The sequence below is a fragment of the Ahaetulla prasina genome, chromosome 16 (genome assembly GCF_028640845.1).
Source record: "Ahaetulla prasina isolate Xishuangbanna chromosome 16, ASM2864084v1, whole genome shotgun sequence".
Taxonomy (NCBI): Eukaryota; Metazoa; Chordata; class Lepidosauria; order Squamata; family Colubridae; genus Ahaetulla; species Ahaetulla prasina.
This window is the reverse complement of record NC_080554.1, coordinates 6,056,008-6,078,533: the sequence shown is the minus strand read 5'-3', so window position 1 is coordinate 6,078,533 and position 22,526 is coordinate 6,056,008. Positions and strand designations below refer to the sequence as shown.

The 22,526-nt window shown below is 45.3% G+C and overlaps 1 protein-coding gene across 7 annotated transcripts in view; it reads right to left on the bottom strand.

Annotated features, from left to right (window-relative positions):
* Positions 1-214: 214 nt before the first annotated feature.
* Positions 215-22,526, bottom strand: part of KCNT1 (potassium sodium-activated channel subfamily T member 1) — a 121,337-nt gene continuing 99,025 nt past the window's right edge. For 5 of the 7 annotated variants that reach the window (XM_058159475.1, XM_058159471.1, XM_058159468.1 and 2 more), the window contains 14 exons: positions 21,446-21,551; positions 20,547-20,719; positions 18,372-18,443; positions 16,401-16,535; positions 15,434-15,545; positions 14,911-15,012; positions 13,654-13,737; positions 12,742-12,870; positions 12,187-12,207; positions 10,429-10,741; positions 6,855-6,917; positions 4,068-4,152; positions 1,848-2,505; positions 215-512 (listed from right to left, as the gene is read on the bottom strand). In XM_058159475.1, coding sequence (XP_058015458.1) covers positions 2,394-2,505; positions 4,068-4,152; positions 6,855-6,917; positions 10,429-10,741; positions 12,187-12,207; positions 12,742-12,870; positions 13,654-13,737; positions 14,911-15,012; positions 15,434-15,545; positions 16,401-16,535; positions 18,372-18,443; positions 20,547-20,719; positions 21,446-21,551 — 1,507 coding nt within the window. In that variant the 3' untranslated portion in view covers positions 215-512; positions 1,848-2,393. The remainder of the gene's footprint in view (positions 513-1,847; positions 2,506-4,067; positions 4,153-6,854; positions 6,918-10,428; positions 10,742-12,186; positions 12,208-12,741; positions 12,871-13,653; positions 13,738-14,910; positions 15,013-15,433; positions 15,546-16,400; positions 16,536-18,371; positions 18,444-20,546; positions 20,720-21,445; positions 21,552-22,526) is intronic. The other 2 variants (XM_058159469.1, XM_058159470.1) reach the window with 2 other exon arrangements.

Sequence of the window (22,526 nt, the reverse complement as noted above, 5' to 3'; positions counted from 1 at the left end):
CTGCCTCCGGAGTCTCAGCTGATCAGGAGGAAACGGATTTTGCAGTATCCTTCCCCTGGAATGGGGAGGGAATGGAGATTTTACAGTATCTTTCCCCTGCCACGCCCGCTAAGCCACGCCCACAGAACCGCTAGTAAAAATTTTTGAAACCCACCACTGAATCACAATATATAGAAAGTAACTCTTCAAAAATGTATTTTTTCTCTCTCTTTATTCCATTTGCTTTTGTAGCAGCAGTTGCCCAACAAATAAAAATGCCTTTAGATGAAAAAAAATATATATTTAGGACCATATTTTATTTCCAAAAGAGGGACTTATGTCCTGAAGTCAGTCGTGCTTATGAAATATTTTCTGTGGAGGCTGCAAACCTTAACATCATTTTGGGATCAGTTCTCTTGGTGCGGCGTAACACCATCCAAAGGTGTTTTAACTAAGCACATTAAATGTGCTTTTAATTAAGCACATTAAAAATAAATATTCTTCATTTTAGGAACATCCACTTGGCAGGAATGCTATAAAAATAAAGTATTTATTTTACATAGGTTGTTAATGCAAGAGGAATAGTAAAAACACAATGCTCTGATGCAAATAGCTGTACTGAAATAGATTCCTCCACCCACACCCACCCACCCGATTTAGGATGTAAATCAGGGGTAGTCAACCTTTTTATACCTACCGCTCACTTTTGTATCTCTGTTAGTAGTAAAATTTTCTAACCACCCACCGGTTCCACAGTAATGCGCTGTGTATCGTCATCTGCGCATGCATCTCGCGCATCGTTGGGTTTGGGGGGGCGCCGGCTACCAGCTCTGCTTGTCTGTTACAGCTGGGTGGTGTAGGGGGAGATGCACGAGATATTCTGGGACGAGGCTCTTTTGTTTGCGGTCGCACTATAGCGCCATTTAGTTTCACGTACATAACGTGAACTAAACTTATGCGCGGGCGATACAAATAGTATATTTTCAGAAATTTAAATTGTCACGGGGAATTTTATGAAAACCTAATGAAAATGTTTTTAAATAATGCTATGATTTTTTTTTAAAAAAAAGTCAATTAAATTAAAAAAAAAAGGAAAGTGCTTCAGTATCGGACAAAACCCCTACCGCCCACCATGAAAGCTGGAATGCCCACTAGTGGGCGGAAGGAACCAGGTTGACTACCACTGATGTAAATGAACACAGGTGAAGAAGTTTCATAGCAAGACAGAAAGAAGGCAAGGAAAACACTGGGCTGTGATCAGTGGTTGGATTCAGCCGGTTCGCTCTGGTTCGGGAGAATTAGTAGTGATGACTGCGGGAGGCTCCGCCCACCCGCCCGGACATAATGTGTGAGCAATGCGCTGCGTGGGTGCTCTCATTTGCAAACCGGTAGGGAAGGTAAGTAAATCCCACCTCTGGCTGTGATGTAATCTACCTTAAAGTTTCAATTGTTATTTTATACGAAGAGCTGCGGAACCCATGAAGTTGAATTTTGAAAGCCATGTTGGTCCCATAAAGAGAAATCAATGACTGAGAAGAACCGATTCCATGGGTTTAGGCGTCCAGTAGAGAGAAGCAAGATTGAAGATGATGCTTTGCGTTGACCCAACTTCCTTCGGAAGGAAGTCGCCACGCAACAACGCACCCACCTGGCCTTCGGTTGAGAGAAAAATAATGTAGCAAACCATGGCTGTGTTCCTACAGCACCCTTAACCTGGGTTAGTGAAGTAATTCCTTCGACTGAGGTTGCATAAGTCTCGTCAAGTCAACTGCACAAGGCACACCTGGGGTTGTGTTCATCGGGAAAAAAGGGAAACCAAGCAAATCTGTTGTGCTGTGTGAATGCAACCACTTAGTTTTGCCACTGACCTTGTGAACCTGAGCTCTGAGTCTTGACGTTCTTCTGCATTGCTGAGCTGGGTCTTCCTTCCGCTCCCGATGGATGAGGCTTCTACTATGGCACATGCGCGCACCCCCGTGGTTTACGCCAATGAAGACATGTTCACGAGTTGTGGTATATTTTTAATTGCTTTTTTTACTTCTTTTCCCCCACCCCCAACAACCCCTCTGAAACGATAGAAAAGTTTAAAACCAAGTGGCGTACGAATCGTCCATCCGCGAGAGGAGCTACCTCTAAAGTTCTAAGCTTCTCCAGCCACCTGGAGTCCTTTGGGAGGAGAACCCAAAACCTGACCAGGAAACGGGGGAGAGGGGAGTCATTCATACCAGCTCTGTAGATCCGGAATCCAGAGTCCAGCTTGAACAAAGTCATCTTTTTAAACTCGCTCAATGCAAAGTACAACAGGTGTCCCCTGAAAAATATCTTCTTCCCCTTCCTATGTTTATTGGTAATTTTGATGCAGTTCCATGCATGAACAAAAGAGATGTATTTTCCGTGCAGGAAGAGGGAGTTACTCAGAGCTGCGTCTCGTCTCGAGTTTCAGGGTTTGCCTTCTTATGACTGCTGCTCTTTCGACTATGGCCTTCATTTTCCACATGTGCGAGCGGGTCGGGTCGTATTAAATACCTGGGGAGAAAGGAAGATGTTGTCTAGGGCCGTGTGTCTCAACCTTGGCAGCTTGAAGGTGTGTGGACTTCAACTCCCAGAATTCCCCAGAATGTCAACTCGCCAAGCATCCCTGGCCTGCTCTCGAATTGCCATAGGCAAGGGGGATGGGAAACCGACGAAGTAGCACGGCAAGCCAAAGGCAGGAGTACATTCCAGACATATCTTTCTCAAGGCTGTCTCCCAGGGTGACCCACAGTAGCCGGAGGGGAGTGATCTCTACAACCCGCGAAATTGCTCCATTGGAGAATGTGATTGATGACACTCCCTGGAGAGAGGGGGGAAACAGGGTCATGATTGGGGCCGTAAATTACATGGGGTCAGAGCTGGCTTCATTTGGGAATGTGCTGACAAGAAGCTCCTAATAAATAACTGGATTTCTTTTGAAGCTTGGCTCGAGGCTCATGATTTAATTAGGGCATCTGTCGGAATCCCGACACAAGACAGCCTTGATAGGTGACAAATTCTGGACCGTTGAAGTCCACACTTCTTCAAGTTGCCAAGACTGAGATATATGCTGGTTTAGGGTCAGACTGCTCAGTTTATATCTTGAGGTGGACGGTAGCATCAAAGTTCTTCAGATGATCCATAGTTCCTTAGTTCAAGATCCTCTCTCACCCCAGCCAGCTAAAATCTTGTGAGACTTCATGAACTACAAAGCATTAAGAAAAGGGCTTCGGGGTAATTTTGGCGTCTCAGCAAAAACATCTGGAAGACGATCGGACATAGCAAAACACCTATGGGACCAGCACTATTGATTTACCCAGTAATTTTCTAAAGTTATTTATTTGTAAAATTTATTGACTTTGATAGAGCAGCTCTATCAAAAGCTACCAAAGAAGACATAATTGGTCCAGCATAAAGAAAAAGGAGAGGGAATTGCTTTGATGGGGTCTATCTATCTATCATCTATCTATCATCTATCTATCTATCTATCTATCTATCTATCTATCTATCTATCTATCTATCTATCTATCTATCTATCATCTCTCTCTCTCCTGTCTGTCTGTCTGTCTATCTATCTATCTATCTATCTATCTATCTATCTATCTATCTATCTATCTATCTATCATCTCTCTCTCTCTCTCTCTCTCTCTCTCCTCTGTCTGTCTCTCTCTGAGCCTTGCTGGTGCAGTGGTTAGACCGCAATATTGCAGGCTACTTCTGCCAACTGCCAGCATTTCGATCCTGAACGGATCAAGTTTGACTCAGCCTTCCATCCTTCTGAGGTGGGTCAAATAAGGGGCCAGATTGTTGGGGGCCAGAGGCTGGCTCTGTAACCCACTTAGAGAGGGCTGTAAAAGCACTGTGAAGCGGTATATCAGTCTTAAGTGCTATTTTCTATCCTTCATTAAAGCTGGCCTCTTGGAAAAAGGCACATTTTAAAACCTCCTGCTGGCGTGACACACTGATTCCAGATGCCATCCACCGATTCTTTCTCCGTAGCTCAAATGTAACATTGAGCCACCAGTCCTGCAGGCCATGTTATTAGCCATAATGTGCTGAATTAATTTCATACATACACGATGTCGTTGAGTTCCAGCCGTGTGTCCGGAGGGGGATTGATGAGAACGTAGGAGAGCGTGTTCTGATGGTCGTTCATTTCATCTGGAAGAAAAGAATTGGGTCAAGCAGTCATCTGGTCAGGCAAAACAGCAGTTAACCAGCTGAAAACCTTCGGGGCTATGGAACCCTCTGAATATGTCAATCGTAAATACTGTATCTCCTGGGTTTTTCTATGCCTCTTTCGTGTCTATCATCAGTAGATCTAGGCTTGAGGATAACACACGGACTTTACTCACTCGTTTTTCATTCTGAATATAGATCATTTAGGGCACATCCCCCTTTCCAAAGGGAAGCGATAGGGTCAGTATTGCTCAATGAACCTGAGGAATGGGGACGCTGCCTGCGATAGGACGCTCCACACTGAAGCTGGGGACAGAAACAGGACAATGAGAGAATGAAGAAGGTGGTTGATGTATCGGAATGGCACAGTGGCTCAGACACAGCAATGGGTGTTTTAAAAAGCCTGTAGCCCACGGCTATTTAATGCCAACCCTCTTGGTTCTTCTATCTTTCCGAGGAGATCTCCCAATCTCTTGCAGATCCGGGCAATTCAATTCCAAACAGAATCTTAGAAATGTTAGTGAGGCATACTCATGCACATGGAACCTTTTGGTTCTCTCCAGAAATTCCTCGGGGAAGATCCATGGATAGAAAGCAAAAAAGGGTTGCCACAAAGAAGAGGGGCGTTGACCTATTCTCCAAAGCACCTGAGGGGCAGGACAAGAAGCAACGGGTGGAAACTCATCAAGGAGAGAAGCAACCTAGAACTATGGAGGAATTTTCTGACAGTCAGAACAATTAACCAGTGGAACAACTTGTCTCCAGAAGTTGTGTGTGCTCCATCACTGGAGGTTTTTAAGAAGAATCTGACAATCTTAAACTGGGGCTTATTTTGGAGGTAGGGCTTATATTACGAGCATCCTGAAAAATGATGCTAGGACTTATTTTCCAGTTGGGTCTTATTTTCGGGAAAACAGGGTAGATGGTAAGTTTCAGGGCTTACGATCTGTATGAACGCCATCTCTCCATGCATTCAGGCATATTGCCTTGCTATTTGCCACTTTTTATTTATTTTATTTGTCACAACAGTATATATAAGCATAAGCATGAAATAACCATACAAATTGGATACAATCAAAGGGAACATTAGGACAGGAACGGTAGGCACATTGGTGCTCTTATGCACGCCCCTTACAGACCTCTTAGGAATGGGGTGAGGTCAACAGTAGATAGTTTTTGGTTAAAGCTTTGGGGATTTTGGGAAGAGACCACAGAGTCAAGTAGTGCATTCCAGGCATTAATAACTCTGTTACTGAAGTCATATTTTCTACAATCAAGATTGGAGCGGTTCACTTTAAGGTTAAATCTATTGTGTGCTATTAAATTGACTTGAGGTCAATTTAATTGATATAAACCTGAGCTACAAATCCAAAGATGGCTACATCAGGAAAGAGAGGGGCCCTGGAAGATGCAGATCAAATAATCATTGACTGGGTTTTTAGGAGGCTAAAATGGACTAATGGATTAACGGACTGCCAGCTGCAACAGATCATTGATTTTTGCCGGATGCAACTTTAAGGCCCTTTCCATTCATTGCTCCTTAACTGCCCCGAAAAACATATCTTCCATGGGGAGTTGTTCATTCCCAAGGTGAAGTTAATGACTAAACTGCATCAACCCTCACGCCAATAAGCTGGCTTGGGATGAAGGGAGGAATATCTTGTTTCGTTTCAATCGTGGGTTGTGAGGAGTTGAAGAACCTTAGCTATGCTTAAGACCGTAAGACTGTGGCTTTCTCCTCCCCCCCTCCCGGGACGGAAATCAAAATAAATGCCATTTGTTGATTTGCTCAAATGGTTTGGATCTCGCGTGACACTAAGATGAAAAACCACGGCGTTTGAACCTGCGTTACATTTGCACGACACGTTCAGCCTGGAGACAAATGTAAACTCACTTTCCTGTTTTTTTTTATTTTTTTTTATTATTATTATTTTATTTGAATTTATATCCCGCCCTTCTCCAAAGACTCAGGGCGGCTTACACTGTGTTAAGCAATAGTCTTCATCCTATTTGTATATTTATATACAAAGTCAACTTATTGCCCCCAACAATCTGGGTCCTCATTTTACCTACCTTATAAAGGATGGAAGGCTGAGTCAACCTTGGGCCTGGTGGGACTTGAATTTGCAGTAATTGCAAGCAGCTGTGTTAATAACAGACAGACTTAGTCTGCTGAGCCACCAGAGGCCCCTCTGTGTGGTTTGTCCACACAGACTAACCAATCAGCTGGGTTTGCCCAGCACGTTAATGCTGACCGAGTGAGCATATTGCGAGAACGCAGCTCATCTAGTAAATAAACTTGGTGAATCCAGTTGGGCTACTCTACGGAGATTCTCAGTCATCCGGATCAGGATTGTCTCAAAAGTACTTTTTCAAAAGGCAACTGGGCTTTGTTTTTGTTTTTCTTGGAAGATGTTTCGCTTCTCATCCAAGAAGCTTCTTCAGTTCTGATTGTGGTGTCATGTATCTTTAATGAGAGCGATCCTTGGTTATCTAGCTTGGGGGTGAATGGGGTACTGCTGATCATGTCTACGCTCAAAGAGGCACCTTAAATACACACACAGGTGTTTTCATCTTGCTAGCTACCTCATCAGCTCTTTGAAAATCTCAACCCCGAATGGCGTCCTTCTAATTCTTTACCCCAAGAATTCAATGGGCCACATCTTGGTTTCTTGACTATTTACCTTGCAAATATCCAAGGTTTACTCGGTTCATCACATCACAGGCTGTTAAATTTGCTACATCCTCTACGGAGCACAGAGAGGGGAGTGGAAAAAAAAGAAAAGAAACAAACAGAAATCAAACAGGAGAAAAGGAAGGACAGGGGAACACAAAAGAGAACACAACACAGCACAGACATAAACGGAGAGAAAGAGAAGAGAAAAAAAAATCAGCAAGCACCGATTCAGAAAAGTATTCAGAAACGAGATTCGGTGGTCACACGGGCCAAATCATGTGGTCCAAAAAAGTATATATGTACACATAAGTTCGAAAAGAAGAGCAAGCAAATTAAAAAGGACGCCAGGCGTTAATGATGTTGCATGAACTAACAGGTGACACGTGGTAAAAACGGGTTTCGGACAATCTCACTTAAAGAAGGTGGACTGACAAACCATCTTTGATCATTCCTTCTACTGCCCTTATTAAAACCTCGATCAGATCTTGAGAGTTTACTCAAGGGACTTTGTCTTGACACAAAAGGAATTGAGGAGAGATCCAACCGAGAACTCAGGAGAAATTTTCTGACAGAGAGAAGGATAAAAACAGTGAGACGGCTTCAGGGGTGGGGCTGCTGAGGGTTTGCAGGGGTTCGGGAGAACCTCTAGCTAAGATTCTGTGCAGTTTTGAGAACCCCCAAATCCCACTCCTGGCTGGCCCCGCCCACCCTGCCCACCCCTCTCAGGAGTCCCCACGTGGCCGCTTTGGATGCAGGTAAGTGCAGGGCGCACCAGAGGCTCAGGCAGGGCAAAAAATGGGCCTACCAGAAGTTCGGGAAGGCCCGCAGAGCCTGGGGAGGTCATTTTCCCCCTCCTGGAGGCTCGAGAAAAACCTCCAGGGCCTGGGGAGGGCAAAAATGCAGCTCCCGTGGTGCAGGAGGCTGAATAGGCCACGCCCACCCAGCAGCCGGGCAGAGAACCCCTCGCTAAAATTTTTGAAGCCCCACCCTTGCAGACCGGGAAATTCAGGGCACCATATTATTGATAGCGGAAGTGGAAGCAAGTAGCGAGAGATGGCCCAAAAGAATTCTGCAAAAGGAAAGGGGGAAAGAAAAGAAAATTAATCTCCCTCAAAAAAAATGGACTGGAAAGGTTTTCATCATAACGGAAAAGATACCAAAACTCTGGGTTGTTGTTTTTTTTCCTGGGGTCTCTAACTTTTAAAAATACTTCCCTATAGTTTAGTTGTGCTTATGTTAGATCAGCGATGGGGAGATTCAGTGGCTAAAATATCAAGATATTCAACGAGTGTTTAATTTTCCTAATTTTCCTCTTTTTTTCCCCCTCTTTCTCTCTCTTTCTCACTTTTTTTCCTGGATCTTTCCACCTCTAGGTCACACTGACCCAGCAGGGTGAAATCCAGCAGGTTCTGACAGGTTTCTGGAGAACCGGTAGCGGAAATTTTGAGTAGTTCAGAGAACCGGCAAATGCCACCTCCGGCTGGCCCCAGAGTGAGGTGGGAATGGAGATTTTGCAGTATCCTCCCCCCTGGAGTGGGGAGGGAATGGGGATTTTGCAGTATCCTTCCCCTGGAGTGGGGAGGGAATGGGGATTTTGCAGTATTCTTCCCCTGGAGTGGGGAGGGAATGGGGATTTTGCAGTATCCTTCCCCCTGGAGTGGGGAGGGAATGGGGATTTTGCAATATCTTTCCCCCAGGAGTGGGGAGGGAATGGGGATTTTGCAGTAGCCTTCCCCTGCTATGCCCACCAAGCCACGCCTACCAATCCACACCACACCCACCAAGCCACGCACACAGAACCGGTGGTAAAAAAATTTTTGAATTTCACCACTACACTGACCGTACAATTTCTTTTAAGATATTTTTTTTTTAAAGTGGATGTTAAGGAAAATCTTGCTAAGGGCTTCCCAATGTCCCTACCTATGGAATGCGGATGAAGAAATGAACACGGAATGATGGAGTTGTGATCTTGGTGTGAAAACAGTCTATGAATAACGACAAAACATACGGCCTCTTCTTTTCAATCCGCCCGTTGCTATCCTACCCAACCCAGGATTCCCTGGCCGCATTCACACCCAGCGTGCTTAAGCCATCTTCTGAGTTTGAACAGTGCATCGAACTATAAACAAAGCAAAGAGACTGGATTTGTACAACCCACCGAGGGTTAACATTCACCAAGCTTAGTATGTTGAATGTCAACAATCCATTGGGCTCTTTGTAGGAAAGCGCTCTTGCTACAATTGTTTCTAGTCAGTATCTCTTGTTTCTGAACTTCCTGGGGCTTTGCCAAGAAAGCCTTTGGCAGGGTGCCAAAGAAGATAAAGGTTTGTGATAAGGCCGAAGGACTTTTTCTGAAGGACTTTGTTTTGGAATTCATTTGGACTAGGCTGAGAAGGAAGTAATTCTCAGCTGTTCTAATAAAATATGTTTGTTTAGTACTGATTGTGTCTGGTAATAATTACTTGGGCCTAGGTTAGAATAATATAATATAATATAATATAATATAATATAATATAATATATAATATAATATAATAATATAATATAATATAATATAATATAATATAATATAATATAATATAATTAATATAACATAACATAACATTATATAATATAATATAATATAATATAATATAATATAATATAATATAATATAATATAATATAATATAATATAATATAATATAATATAATATAATATAATATAATAACAACAGAGTTGGAAGGGACCTTGGAGGCCTTCTAGTCCAACCCCCTGCCCAGGCAGGAAACCCTACACCATCTCAGTCAGATACAAAGAATACAAAGAGATAGCAGCCTGAATGTACCCAGAAGTTGGCTCTGATAAAAATCGTTTTCTTGGTTGATTATTGGATATAATGACATTAAAATAAAATAAAATAAAATCTCATTTTTAACACTTTTATATCTCCTTTATAATGCCTTCCTCTTCGTGTGTCTCATTCTCTGCCCCGCTCCCTCCCTCCCTCCCCCTTTTGTTTCTCCAGTGGTAGAACTGCAAATATTGATCTGGATCAGCTCTTCTCGAAGTTGCTGCTGTATCTTTCAGGCTGAAGAATGGGGGCATTTTAGCGAAGATTTCTTAAACTTCAGAACTTTTAAGACGGTGGACTCTCAGAATTCCTCAGCCAACATGCTGGGTTAATGTAAACAATATATAAATAAATACCAATAGAAATATTCATAGTTCGGGGTCGAACTGAGGGGGTCCTTGGTGGCCTCTAAGCTCAGCCGTTTCCTTGCAGAGATTTCACGCATAACTAGGAAACAGAGAGCAAACCCCACTTCCTCTGGCATGGATGATGTCACCTAGTTTGGTAATGAAATGTCTGCAACAAGGCAACCAAGCTCAGAGAGCACCAAGGATCAATATAGTCGGAGCAGAAGGGAACTTTTGAAAAGGATCATGGAGGAAATGAAAATTGTCCCAGAAGCTAAGGTTACAAGAGAAGAAACCAAGAAGAGAATTCATCGTTGCAGAAGAATTCCAAGCTACAACATGTTGGGTGAAAACAAACAACTGCCCTTTCTGTTGATGGCAGAAGCAAAGGGAACCACTTACCGTACCCTGTTGTGGGTAAGCCCAGATGTTTCATGCGATTCTTCACAAGCTCAGACAGCTCCTGCCTTTCCGACCGCCGGTAGAGATTCAGTCTCTGTTGGTTGATCCACTCGGCCGTCTTTGAGGTCTGCTTGTTGGCTCCTTTCCGGCTCAGCCGCCTAGCCCACTGCATGCTTTTCCTCCGGAGAAGTGGGTGCTCCGTCTGGTCAGCAGGGCACGAATTCCGGTGGTGGTGATGGTGCGGCTTGGCGTTCCAAGTCTCCTTCCCTTCCTTGAGGTCTTCGCAGTCTTCCACGTTGATTGAAATCTGTGACTGGCAACACCAGTAGATCATGAGAAGAAAGCCATCAACAGTTTGACCGGGGGGGGGGCAGGGATGAGGGTCTACGACAATGCCATGGCCAACTTGTCTTGGCCAACTCTCCATAGTCAACTGGCCATGGAAAACTCACCAAGGCCAACTGGTCATGACCAACTTGCCACAGACAACTCACCAAGGCCAATTCGCCATGGCCAACTTGCCACGGACAACTCGCCAAGGCCAACTCGTCATCGGACAACTTGCCATGGCCAACTTGCCAGGACCGATTCACCACAAGACAAGATTTACACTAATATGGGAGAAATAGTGGAATAGAATCATCAAAGCAAGGACACCAAAGGAAGGACACAATGAATTGTGAATGACAAAAATTAAAACAATTTTTTTCAACTATTTTAAACAAGTTGGCCGTGGCGAGTTGTCCAATTCCATGGGGACAATTCCCAGCAGAAGCCCTTCTGATTCCATGGAATTGTAAAATATAGAAAAAGCAGTGATCTACCCTAACAAAGAGGAAACTTTTTAAAAGAGATCATTGGTTAGCAATGAAAGCCACCATTGACCAGAAGGATTTAGGTTGAATCAATGAGAATTCATCTGGCTCAAACAACATGCTAGACCGGGCAAGTAGTTATCAATGAGTTTTGGTGAGTCCAGTTCTTGTTGTAGTCTGCCAGCAGCCTGTGGAGCTGGCAATGGAATCAGACAGCGATGAGGCCGAGGAACAGCATGGGCCAGTCCTGGAGGCTGGGGAAGGCCCCGATGAGGGCTCTGCGTCGGAGGCAGAGATGGGGCCAGGGCCATCTGGGAGTGATGTGCGGACTCCAGACCCTTCAGAGCCTGACAATAGTGAGGCAGAGGAACAGGAGGAGTCTCTTCCTAATACACGCATGAGAAGAGCTGCCAGAAGGCAAGAGCAGCTAAAGCAAAGAGGATGACTCAGGAGTAGGGCCAAGAGATAATTGGCCCTTCCCATAAGGCTTAAAAGATCAACAACGGCATTTGGACTCTTTGCCGGAAAACAACGTTGATAGCTTCGTCTTGTTGCATTTATTTTGTCTCTTGCCAAGAAAGGCCTTTGGCAGTTTGCCTAATTGGACCAAGGTTTGCGATAGGACTGAGGAATTTGTGTTGGGAGGAATTTGCTTTAATTTAGTTGGACTGTTCGAATAAAGTTTGTTTTTACACTGACTGAGTTTCCTACTACCGACTTGGGCCTGGGTCACAATAGTTGTTTCCTGCTTATCTTAGATGAACCAGATCATCACATGAAGCCAAATCAAGGTTTCCTGGTTGGAGCACAATGTGTTATCTGAACATCCGATTACAGGGGCACAAAACCCTATCCCTGAGCTCCCTCCATCTTGATTGGCTTTTGAGTTGAAGAAGCCAACACTGAAAAGAAATGCGTATATGGAGACTCAGACCATACTCACCTGGGTTCTGATATCATGAGGCTGGGGTGGAGTGGAGGTGGAGGGAAAAGAGAGGACAGAGAAAAGAGAGAAAAAGAAAAAAAAAAGAAAAGAAAACTTGACACATGATCTTTAAAACAATACAGAGCACAATTTCCTCCCATTTTGCTGAATGGTAGATTGGCAAAAATAGCAATGAGACCAATAAGCTCTCTTAAAGCATTCTCTGAAATGTGTATCAGCCTGGAAGTATAACTGTCTATTGCTCTCTTCTGTTGTGGATCTCGGGCTGGGATCTGGCTTGAGGATCACTGACGGAGCTTCTGACGCTACAATTGTACCGTCGGATCACAACCACTGCCTGTTTGCTACTCTAGGAAAGGGGTCTCCAACCTTGGCAACTTTTAAGACTTGTGGACTTCAACGTCCAGAATTCCTCAGCCAGCAAAGCAAAGCTGGCTGAGGAATTCTGGGGATTGAAGTCCACAAGTCTTAAAAGTTTCCAAGGCTGGAGATCCCTGCTCTAGGATACGAAGAGACCCTGTTAACAAGAGCTGTACTTGGTTGGTTTCTTACATCGGTGGTGGAGAACATATGGGACTCGGTTCGGTAGATTCCGATGGGAATCTCTGCGCTGGAAGAACATAGCTTCTGAAAGAGACGCCCGTAGGATCGGATCCAGAGATCATCTTCGGTGATTTTCATCTGTTGGAGAAAGTAAGAACATGAAGAAGCAAAAGAGAGAGAGAGAGAGAGAAAGAAGAAGAAGGCACAATAGATAGAAGATTTTGGATTAAATTATGCTACTTTCCATATTGAAGATGGACTTAACGAAGGTATTCTAGGAATCTTCTCACTAGCAATGCCCCCAATGTGTAGATCCAAGATGGGGAAAATCTATGATCTAAACCAGGGATCTCCAACCTTGGTCCCTTTAAGACTTGTGGACTTCAACTCCCAGAGTTCCTCAGCCAGCAAAGCTGGCTGAGGGACTCTGGGAGTTGAAGTCCACAAGTCTTAAAGGGACCAAGGTTGGAGACCCCTGATCTAAACCCTTGATGGCGAACCTGTGGCACACAGAGCCCTCCCTGCAGGCACGGGAACCGTCGCCCAGCTCAGCTCCACTGCGCATGTGTGCATGTTTCCTGCTGGCCAGCTGATTTTCGGGTCTGCCCTGCAAGCGGGAGACATGCGCGCATGTGCGGGGGAACCTACCTTTCTCCTTCCACTTTCTGCTGCCTGTGCCTCCCCAGATCTCTGGAGATTCCCCACCCAGCACTGTTTTTGGAGGCAAGGCTATTCCCCCCGCCCAGCTGTTTTGGGAGGCAAGGCTTTTTTCCCCTCCCCAGCATTATGGGTCTGGGCTTTTGGCACACGAGGAAAAAAGGTTCGCCATCACTGATCTAAACCCATTTTAGAGATATTTGGAGACAAAATAACTCTCCTTTGAACCAGCGAAAAGCCAAATAGCTAACAAATCGCACTTACTGCACAGAGATAGCCAGATCCAGGCGTCGTATCCAGACCAAGTAATAATCTCGTGATGGTGATCATGTAATCTTTCACAAAGGACTGAAAAGAAGAAAGAAGAAAAGAAGAAAGACACCCATCAAACTTTTCTTCGAAGCTGAGGCTACGAAGTCGACGGGTTAGGCTCAAGTCAACATTTGAAGTGATTCAGGGTTGATGGTTGAGAAGCTTCTCTTCCAGTAGGTGGGCTGCCAATAATTTAACAACATCTGCATCTAATGACCGGCTGGTTCTCTGCATCTAATGACCGGCTGGGTGGGTGTGGCCGGGTTGGGCGTGGCCAGGAGGCGTGGCCAGTGGTGGGACTTGAATAACTTAATTTAACCGGTTCTCTGGCTGGGGAGGCGTGGCCGGTTGGTCATGTGACTGGGTGGGTGACGTCACTCATCACACCCAGCCCCGCCTCCCAGCCACTCACCACAAAGGCAAAGGTAATCAGCCAATTGGGGCTAATCCCACCACTGGCTGGCCCGCCCCTGCCCATTTTTCAGCCCGTTTTCAGGCTGTTTTTTTTTTTTGGCCCTTTTTGGCCATTTTTCAGATTTTTTTCAGACCATTTTTGGGCCAATTTCAGACCATTTTTTAGGCCGTTCTCAGGCCATTTTTATATTGTTTTTCAGGCCATTTTTCAGGCTGTTCTCAGGCTATTATAGGGGCCTTTTTCAGGTTGTTTTTCAGGCCATTTTCAGGATATTTTTCAGGCTGTTTTCAGGCCACTTTTCGGGCTGTTTTCAGATGTTTTTCAGGCTATTTGTCTGGCCATTTTCTGGCCCATTTTCAGCCCAAAAACAGCCCGGAAAACAGCGCCCCCCAAAAAAGAGCGGGGGCAGGGGCCAGCCAGTGGTGGGATTTGCCAGTTTGGCCAACTGCGCAGAACCTTAACTACCAGTTTGCCCGAACCGGTGCGAGGCAGCAACAGCCCACCTCTGTTCTCTTTTTTCCCCAAAGCCAAGAAGCCCATCTTTCTGGAAGGAGAATTAAAGGCAAATGCAGACATGTTGGCCCCAGGACAAAGCCTTCTTCAAAATCGCTTCGTTTTTGAGGTCTCCATATCTCAAGTGCCTTCGTCCTCCATCGCCATGGATTTAGCATGGAACTGCTTGCAAAATGGAACAGAAGGAGTGCCCATGAAGGATTTGAGGAATTGGCTTGACAAAGAAGGGTTTTTTGTTTGTTTTTTTAAAATCCAACTTGGTTTTTTTTTTTTTTTCTGACCTGGTAAAGGAGAGTATCTAACATACTGATGCTGAAAACTCGGCCAGCGGCAAACGGGAGGCGGAACATGAAAGCCAAATTGGAGCCGTTCTCTCGTTCTTTCTGTGCAGGAGACAAGATGATGGAACAGGATAAAAACAGTTGTTTTTTCAGAACAGACCAGGCATTCCTGTCTCCAACGAGTGTTTGATCAATAAATCTAGGATTTATTCATTAAAAAAAGGCACTATTACACTGAAGCCCATTGCTATCCATTTGTAGGAGAATAGCAGGTTAAGCTGGAAGGCGGAGTTAAACGTGTCATCAGTTTGGAGACCTTGTGTTCCCACAAGAGACCGCTGTCCAATTTTTCAGGATGTGTGAAGCTCAGAATCCAGGAATATTTTCACAAATGCTAGTTTCTTTAAAGGGGGAATAGGAAACCAGAACAAAAAAAAATCTGACTACTGGACAACTTCAGACCCAAAAGCTTGGTGTGTTTTTACTACAGACCTGGAGTTAGGGATTTGTATTGTTTAATTACCTTCTCCAGTTTGGAAAGGGCCAACGAGTAGCTGTCCTTCGCCCGGAATTGCATAAACCTCATGTTGGATGGATGTGTCAATTCCGTAATGATACTCAGACTTGGAAAAAGTCTGGAAGAGGGGAGGGAAAAAATAAAAAGTGATAGTCTTTGGTAGATCTGAAAAACATATTTAGCCAAACAAAAGATCATCTTTAGTCTTTAGTTATACTCTTCGTCCTCAGAAGACACTGAGCACCATCACCCGATTGGAATGACTTTGGGCCAATTACCAGGAGATGGTGAGTTCTAGTCCTGCCTTAGGCATGAAAGCCGGTTGGGTGACTTTGGGCCAATCATCAGGAGACAATGAGTTCTAGTCTCACATTAATTATGAAAGCTGTCTGGACGACTTAGGGTCAACTACCAAGAGACAGTGAATTCTAGTCCTGCCTTTGGCATAAAAGTCAGCTGGGTGACTTTGGGCCAATCACTAGGAGATGGTGAGTTCTAGTCCTGCCTTAAGCATCATTACCCAATTGGAATGACTTTGGGCCAATCACCAGGAGACAGTGAGTTCTAGTCCCGCCTTAATCATGTAAGGTGGTTGGATGACTTTGGGACAATCACCAGGAGTCAGTGAGTTATAGTCCTGCCCTTAAGCATGAAAGTCAACTGGGTGATCTTGGGCCAATCACCAGGAGATGGTGAGTTCTAGCCCTGCTTTGAGTAGCATCACCCAATTGGAAGGACTTTGGGCCAGCCACTTTCTCTCAGCTCTAGGAAGGCGTCAAAGGCAATTCACTCCTGGAAAAAAAAAAACGTGCCAAGAAAACTTCTGAAAATTGGACAGGATGGGACGTCTACGACTTGATTCCCAGCAATTCTGAGCCGCTTTTCAAACCTAGAAGATCCGTCCAGCTATTTTGGTTAGCGGGGGGCGGCGAAGGGGACAACGTTCGCATGCTGTGAGCTCTCGCTGCCTCACCTGAACATGGTCTGGACGTTGACAATGGTCTTGGCATCCGCCATGTAATCTTCCTCTGCGCTCATGGTACTTTCTTTATCCACCACCACCAAATTGTCAGCGTAAATGATGCCACATTGCAGCAAACTATCGAGGCTGTAAGAGAGGTTTTTGGCCCCCCACAAAGAAAGAAGAAACCATTAAAGATCAAATTCTTCCGTGCATCTAAGTGGCATGATCTAAGTGCATCATTTTGTATACCTCAACCCACAAGTCACGATTTCAGGCGCACAACGCTCTTTTCAGTAATTCCATATAAAATCACGAACGTGAGAAACCTACTTCGTCTCAAATTCATTCTTGGTCTTCTGGGTTTTTTTTCTTCTCCACTCATATTTTGGGTTTAGCTAAGCTAGGACTAATTGCTTCCCGCTAATAAAACTTAACTTGGGCTCAATGGAGAAAGTCCACTTGCTCTTAAAAGATTTTAGACATTGACCCAGGAAAGAACTGTACGCTGTATGCATACATGGACAATAAATGCATCAGTGGTGAAATCCAATTTTTTTTTACTACCGGTTCTGTGGGCATGGCTTGGTGGGCATGGCAGGGGAAGGATATTGCAAAATCCCCTTTCCTTCCCCACTCTGGGGCCAGCCAGAGGTGGTATTTGCCAGTTCTCTGAACTACTCAAAATTTCTGCTACCGGTTCTCCGAATTACTCAAAATTTCCGCTACCGGTTCTCCAGAACCTGTCAGAACCTGCTGGATTTCACCCCTGAACTGCATTTAATTCTTTGCAATTTGTTTTTTTTTTAAATTTATCCTTTTGGAAATTTGTGATGCAGCTTATTGCTGAGAGGGGTACACAACTTTAAGGTATAAGGGAAAGTATATAAAGAAGAATGGAATGGGAAGAAGAGAAAGAAGGAAAGAAACAATACGCAATATATCTATCAGCAGTAAAAAAAAAATATATCTCCACAACTCCTAAATTATTATCCTTCTGTAGGAGGTGACCAGGCTGAGTCTGAAGCTGGACAGAATAACTGTCAAATGCCAGGGAAATCAGGAGATTCAGTGAGTTCAAATGAGTATAAAGATTTGTATATGGCTATACAAGAATAAGGGATTATTTAGAAAGATTGAATTTAACAGCAAGGAAACTGTCGATGCAGAAAGTTGTAATATATTATATAATGTTGTTATATTTATTTTGTATTTTAATATTTGATGTATGTGTATGTCTTCCTCTTTCCTTTTTTTCCCCTTTTCTTTTTTTTGGTTTTTGTCTTTTTTCATTATGTTTTTGGTTTTACAAATGTAAAATACTCAATAAAAACTATTTTTTTAAAAAAGAAAGGCACTTAAGGTGGGCTGGACTTAGCTCTCTTAAACTCATGGCTTACGACAGTGGTTCTCAACCTGTGGGTCGCGACCCCATTGGGGGTCGAATGACGATTTGCCAGGGGTCGCCTAAGACCATCGGAAATATGGGAAGTATACTTGCGAGTCGAAGAATCACGCTCCAATGGTTGACTCCACAAGCCAGCTGCAAGCTCTTCAAATTGCTAGCCGAATTTGGCTTCAGGCGCAATGAATTAAAAAAGAGAGAAATCTTTGCTCTGATGTCTCCCTCTCAAGCCAGCTGCAATCACTCCCAATCGCTAGCCTAATCTGGCTTCAGGCGCCATAAACTTAACAGGGGAGGAGTCTCCGCTTTAATGCCTCCGTCCTCAAGGCAATCGCAAGCAGTTCAGATCGCTAGCCAATACGGCTTCAGGCGCGATAAATTCAAAACGAAAATAATTTTACGGTTGGGGTTGCCACATTGTGGGGAATTGTATTAAAGGGGTCGCAGGACTATAAAGGTTGAGAACACTGGCTTATGATGCATTTGATCCCTCCTTCAGGCTCAGCCTGGTCATCTCCTACACCTTCAAGTATATGGAAGATGGATTTTTAATGTTCTGAGAGAAAGAAGACACTTACTTATCAATTGTACCTTCCATATAATAAACCATTGGAAAACAACAGATGGCTTCTAAGAAGTGATGGTCAGGTCTAAAAAAAAAATGGAGACAAAAAAAAATCAGGTTCAATTCCATTAACGTTCTTATTGCTTTCTAAACATGCTCTTTCTAATGGTTAAGATCCTGAAGCAGGGATTTATCTTGTCTGATTTTGGAAAAGTTGAGTCCATTCCTAATCATCTAAACGGATGTGTTTATACCAGCGGTCACCAACTGGTGGTCTGTGGACCACCGGTGGTCTGTGAGAAAATTTTGGTGGTTCACAGAAAAATTATTTGCATTTTTTAAATATTGCACTAAATTAGGGCTCCTCACTACGGCTCCTGGGCTGGATATGTGCAATGAACGTTTGTGTTGATGCAGAGAGTCTCCCCCTTCGGGGTCTTTCTGTGTGGGTCGGAGGGGGGCAGAAATTCCGATGTGGGGTCTGCTTCAGCCTCCTGGTGTGGGGCTTTGGGTGAAGGCTGGAGGGAAGTGCTGGTGGTGGTGAAGAGCTGGAGAGCCTCATTCTAGTGGGACTCCATCATGGCCTGGAACTGGCTGACCATCTCAGCCTGCTGAGCCTCCAGGCGCCGGTCCCTGGCCTTGCACTCCCACAGGTCTTCCCTCTGCTTGGAAAGCCTATGCTCCTGGTCCTCAGTGAGGTGCTTCTGCTGAGCCTCCTTCTCGCTCTGATCCAATTTAAACTGAGCCAGCTGTTTTCTGCTTAGCTCCAACAACTGCTTCCTGATGGGGCCATAATGAGCCTGGGCGGAGAGGCAAGGAGTGGCTGGGAGGGGAGGGGAGAGTAGGGGCCAGTGAGGCGCCTCTCGCCATGAGTGACATCAAGTTGGCCACACCCACCCAGTCACATGACCACCTAGCCACGCCCACCCAGTCAGTCATTAGGCAGATCATACATCTGACGTTAACCTCACCAAACCAAAGCACACACAGCATAACTACTTGTAGGACAAACAATGGCCTGGGTTGGAGTTAAAAGAGAGATCAGCCCAGAATCCTTACGTAGCCACAAAGGAAATAAGCCCAACCTGCCTTGAATTCCATGGACCCTTATCTAACTCCAAGCAGCTACTAACTGTTAGTTGAGAAGATGCCTATGCGCAGGCATGAGTAGTAGCGATAAATCAATTTAATTGAGCCTTCCGCTTCACACTACTAGATAAATACTGCAAAGTTTTAAGGGGCATCTGCTTTCATCTCTTCTCCTTCTCCACAAGTGACTCAAGTTTCACTCCTCAGCTCAACAACCAATGGAAACCAAATTCCACAACAGGGAGGGAGGGAAAGAAGAAACCGGAGCAGCGGTCTCTCTAATTCCGAACACTTTCCCACACAGCATTGTTTGAGTGCCCTACGCTTTTTAATGATGACTCAGCCCTGCTCAGCTGCTGACTCCTTCTTGCTGGCATTCTGGTTCTCTGCTATAAATGTTGTGCCTGTGTTTCTACATGCAGCAGTGACACAGCGTACTGTGCGTTCAAGATAAATCATCTGGGGAAAAGGAAGGGAGGGAGGGAGGGAGAAATAAATAAAGAAGGAAGGAAGGAAGGAAGAAAGGAAGGAAGAAAGGAAGGAAGGAAGGAAGAAGGAGGAGGGAGGAAGGAGGAAGAAAGGAAGGAGGAGGAGGAGAAAGAAAGAAAGAAAGAAAGGGAGGGAGGGAGGGAGAAAGAAAGAAAGAAGAAAGGAAGGAAGGAAGGAAGGAAAGAAAGGAAGGAAGAAGGAGGCAGGCAGGCAGGAAAGAAGGATGGAAGGAAGAAAAGGAGAAAGGGAGAAAAAAGAAAGAAGAAAGGAAGGAAGAGGAAAGGAAGGAAGAAGGGAAGGAAGAAGAAAGGAAGAAAAGAAAGAAGGAGGCAGGCAGGAAAGGAAGGAAGGAAGAAGGAAGAAAAGAAAGAAGGAGGGAGGCAGGCAGGCAGGAAAGAAGGAAGGAAGGAAGGAAGGAAGAAAGAGAGAAAGAAAGAAGGAAAGAAAGAAAGGAAGGAAGGAAGGGAAGGAAGGAAGGAAGAAAGAAAGGAAAGAAGGAGGGAAGAAAGGAAGAAGAAAGGAAGGAAGAAAGGAAAGAAGGGAGGAGGGAAGGAAGGAAGAAAAAGACAGAAAGAAAGAGAGAGAGAGAGAGAGAAAGAAAGACACTTGCTTGTTGTCTAGCAGCAGCACAATGGGATTCAACTCCTTCCGTGAACGATAATACGCCCGAAGAGGGACAATAAAATTATACAAGCCGTTGCCCGCGGTCTCAGCGGACACAATGATCAACTTGTTCTTAAAGCCATAGGCCTTCGCGTCTTCGTAACTGTTGTGTTTGCAGCCCTGGAAACGCACCAGCACAAATGTCCATGTTACAAGGGAGTTTAGAATAGGCGGGGATTGATGCTCTATACAGATAGTCCTTGACTTACAGCAGTTCACTCAGTGACCGTCCCAAGTTACAATGGCACTGAGAAAAGACCATTTTTCATACTTCTGACATCCGCATAGCCACATTTACAACAGTTGCAGGATCCCGGGGTGGTCACGCAATCCCCTTTTGCGACCTTCGGACGAGCATAGTCAACGGGGAAGCCGGATTCACTTAACGGCCGTGCGATTCGTTTAACAACTGCAGCGACTCAGTTAACAAATTGCGGCGAGGAAAGTCATAAAATAGGGACAAAACCAACGGTGAAATCCAATTTTTTTTAAACTACCGGTTCTGTGGGCGTGGCTTGGTGGGCGTGGTATGGCTTGGTGGGCGTGGCTTGGTGGGCGTGGTGTGGCTTGGTGGGCGTGGCTTGGTGGGCGTGGCAGGGGAAGGATATTGCAAAATCTCCATTCCCACCCTACTTTGGGGCCAGCCAGAGGTGGCATTTGCCGGTTCTCCGAACTACTCAAAATTTCTGCAGCCGGTTCTCCAGAACTTGCTGGATTTCACCCCTGGACAAGACACGCTTAACAAATTTCTCCCTTGGCAGCATACATTTTGGGTTCGGTTGTGGTCGTAAGTCGAGGAGTATCTGTATAGTTCCAATTTAAGGAGCTCCAGAAGTGGCCTCTTACCTTGTCCAGACGTAAGCAACAGAACGGGGCCTTGACAGGTAAAAGATGGCAGAGGGTAGGAGAACTTCCAATGTAAGGTGAGTTTGGAGGATACCCCTTCACGTACCTTTCAAAATAAAGAGAGACAGATGAAGATTCGAGCCATCTTTTCCCTCCTGAGCCTGGAACATAGGCTCCAAGAGCTGGAAGGGGCCTCAGAGATCTTCTAGTCCAACCTCCTGCTTGAGCAGAAGACCTTATACCAGTGACGGCGAACCTTTTTGGTGCCGAGTGCCCAAAGCTCGCGTGCGGACCCCCAAAATGCAATGCGAGCATCCCCCGCCCATGTGCCTTGCCCACCTGCGCATGCGCCCCGCACTCCCTCGCCCATTTTTGGTTTCCAGGTTGCTCCAGGAGGTCTTCCAAAACGGGGTGCAGGGGGGAACATGCACGTGGACACCCCCCCAAAAGGCAATTTGAGTGCCCCTGCGCATGCCAACCCACCCCCTGCACATGCGTGGCAGAGACCGGTGGGAGGTGCGTGTGCATACACGGTGGAGATGGGCTGGAGCGATGGTTGGCGTGCCCGCAAAGAAGGCTTTGAGTGTCACCTGTGGCACATGTGCCATAGGGTCGCCATCATGGCCTTATACCATTCCAGTCAAATGATTGTCCAGTCTATGTTTGAAAACCTCCAGCGATGGAGCACCCACAACTTCAGGAGGCAAGCTCTTCTGTTGGTTCATAGTTCTCAATGTCAAGAAAGTCCTCCTTACTTCTAAGTTGGATGTCTCCTTAACAAGCTTCTTCTTGCCTTGCCCTCTGGGGCTTTGGAGAACAAGTCAATCCCCGCTACTCTGTCCCTCAAGTACTGTAAGACAGTTCTCAGGTCCCCGCTCAATCCTTCTCTTCAACAGGTTAGCTCCCTCAACAGTTCCTCGTACGATTTAGCCTCCATTCCATGTTGTGTCTCGCCCGCTTTCACCGCAGCCGGGGCCTTCTTATCTGCTTCCGAATGCTGAGGAATGTCCTAGTATGCCTCCCGGCCCCAGCCCTGGCTCCATGCCCAGACAGGCTGAGGAGGAAGAAGTACCTTCAGCCC